The sequence below is a fragment of the Brassica oleracea genome, chromosome C1 (genome assembly GCF_000695525.1).
Source record: "Brassica oleracea var. oleracea cultivar TO1000 chromosome C1, BOL, whole genome shotgun sequence".
In the NCBI taxonomy this organism is placed as follows: Eukaryota; Viridiplantae; Streptophyta; class Magnoliopsida; order Brassicales; family Brassicaceae; genus Brassica; species Brassica oleracea.
The window spans coordinates 4,987,687-4,990,660 of record NC_027748.1 but is presented as its reverse complement, the minus strand read 5'-3'; the positions used below and the strand labels follow the sequence as shown (position 1 = coordinate 4,990,660).

Here is a 2,974-nt window from a genome sequence, read left to right as displayed (position 1 = left end):
ATTTGTAATAATATTATTGCTTAATTTAACATATATAGACAATTTTATATCGATTTTAACCAATTTTAATCGATTTAGAACGGTTTAAACCAATTTGAATCAGATAAATCGGATTTTAAGAAAATCGTTTCGAATAGGACCGAATTGCCGCGTAGACCGAATTTTAGAACCTTGATGAAAAGCAATACAAAAGAAGTTGTGTTTCTTTCAAACTTAAACTTCGGTTTTGATACACAATCACAACCTAAATGTGTAGTACTATATACTTTTTTGCTTTTGATGGCCTCCAAACTAAATTGAAACTAAAATGGAATCAAAGTAAAAGATACTCGAATATGCAACGACCAGACTACTTAGTAAGAAGATTCGTTTCTATATTTTTTTGTGGACACACAACAGATGAATTCTCCAAATAAGTGAACGTTAATGATACATAGATTGAATCGTAACTCTTACGGCCACAACACTTAATTTTCTTCTTGTCTCTTTCATGTCTGGCCAGTAAGACGTACAGCAAAATTTTGGCCCCATTAATATACCGAAACGCTCGTGTCAATCATTCATAAATTGTGATCTTTGATATTTATATATATATTTTCTGTTGATTCTTGCGGTAAAAGTGAACATAAAAAAACAAGGTGCTCCAGCTCCCTATGTTCATTCGTCTCGAAATTTTTTTTCATACGTTAAAGTTCAAAATTGTAGCTTATTATAATGGATGGTGTTTTACCCAAGATCTATGGTTCCATGTTATTCATTTTATTATTCTCGCGAACACATCAAAATAAAATATTATTAAAAATGGCTACGAGTTATCAAGCATTGAAATGAACAAGTATAATAGTAAACAAGTTCAGTAAAGAACTTAACTTAAAACAAAACTGAATTTCACTCACGTAATCGACGAAACAAGACCAATAAATTATTTACATGAAACCCACAGAACTCAATGAACTTAACCAATGTCACCACCAAGATGGGTGTTTATAGCAAATCAGAAATTACAGGGTACAATCTGCAAAAACCTCAACACTGAGAGTAACAAAACCAACAAATAAATAAAATATATATTCTTTCTTCATTTACTCTGTTTCTTTCAATAATACAAAACGAGACGACGATCACAGGATGAACAAGAGTACTTGCGTTTGACCTTGAAACAGAGTGGCAAGAAACAGAACAACCACTTCGTCTCAATATCTACCGCCGACACTTTTCCGCCGCAATACGGACACACACCCGGTGCTTGTTGCCGACCAAGCTCTGTCTTCTCCTCGTGATAGACAAACTCCAAACACATTTTTGCTTCTTTCTTACTCCAATTCTCAGAGACACCTTTTGTGTTTATATACTGCTTCCGGGCTTGTCTCTTTTTCTTTCTGGTACGTTTGCTAGGAAAACTCTAGAAGTGTGAAGAACAAGAAAGTAGAAAGAAAAATTCTTTTAAAATTACCAAAAAGGGAAAAATATTTGCGTAAAGATGTTTTCTTTTGTTGCTGTAGGGTTTAGTAGTACAATGACAATGAATTTATAGAGGATGGAAGGAAGATTACGTGGCGTACTCTCAAACGTTACCATGTATAAATAATTTATATATTTAACAATTGTATAAATAATTAAATTCATATCCAAAAATCTTTTTGAGTCTTGGAAATCAAATGTCTGTTGATGATACAATTGACAGCTTTCATGAAATATAAACCATGTATTTTCTAACATAAATACAAATTTTTAAGGATGAGAACAAATATTTAAGTCGACAAAAAGAAGGGGTTTTTGCCAAAACTAAACCACAACTTGATTTTAACTCCAAACCTATACCCAAACTTGAATCAAATGCAAAACTAACCTAAAAGCCTAGTGAAATTACAGCTCAACCCCTTGTGACCAAACAAAAAAACAGAAGCCATTTTTACGAATATAGCCCTAGTAAATCGTCTGAGTCGTCTGAGATGTTGGAAGTCGTCTGGACGACTGAAGTTTAAGTCGTCTGGTACCAGTTTATTTTAAAAATAATTTATAAATCTTGTAAAAAAATATTTTGATGCGTGAAAAAATAAAAATCAGGTGATTATAAAAAGTTTTAAGTGATATAAATTAAGATATGATAAAATTGATTTGTTTTGAAGATAGATGAGTGGAAGTAGTGAATCATGAAATAATTTGGTTTAGGAGTTTGGCAAACATATGTTGTAGTATTGTATGTATTGTTAGGGTTAGATCTTGGAAAACTAAAATGTTTTTTTCAAAAATTAGTTTTCACCTATATGTGTTTATTTATGTGTATAGTAAACACTTTTCAAGTTTGATTTGATTTTATGAAGTCTTTAACTAGATAATTAAGTTTAGGGGTTATGTTTAGGGTGTGGACGACTTATATTTCAGTCGTCTGTTGAATAATTTACTCGGACGACTTACATTTCAGTCGTCTGGTGAAGAAATTAAAACAGACGACTTACATGTAAGTCGTCCAAATATTCCCGCCTAAAATTTTTTAAAAAAAATATTTTCCCGCTTAAATAATTTAAACCAGACGACCTACTTGAAAGTCGTCTGGAAAGTCTTCTATTTTAGTTTCCCGCTAAAAATATTTAATTTCCCGCTAAAAATATTAAACTCTTCTGGACGACTTACATGTAAGTCGTCTGTTTTAATTTCTTCACCAGACGACTGAAATGTAAGTCGTCCAGGAAGTCGTCTCAGTAAAAAATATTTAATCTAATTGGATTTTTTGTCTCCCTATATAAAGAAAAATTTACACATTCTCCCTCCTCCTCTCAAATGGCTGCAACAAAAATGTAATGTTCATCATTCTAAAACTCTCCAACCTCTCTCTAATCTCTTTGACTTGAAAACACCAAACTTTATATAAATTTTTCAGTTTTGTCTCATGTATTTCTTACTAATCTATCTCTTTTACAGGTTTTTAATCAAATGGTACTCATCTTCCACTAATTTAAAGGTAAATCTATTA

General features: G+C 31.7%; 1 protein-coding gene across 1 annotated transcript; it reads right to left on the bottom strand.

Annotated features, from left to right (window-relative positions):
* Positions 1-900: 900 nt before the first annotated feature.
* LOC106293702 lies at positions 901-1,518 on the bottom strand. The gene has a single exon (XM_013729365.1). The coding sequence runs from the start codon at positions 1,298-1,300 to the stop codon at positions 1,097-1,099; it is 204 nt and encodes a 67-aa protein (XP_013584819.1). The 5' UTR covers positions 1,301-1,518; the 3' UTR covers positions 901-1,096.
* Between the last annotated feature and the right edge of the window lie 1,456 nt (positions 1,519-2,974).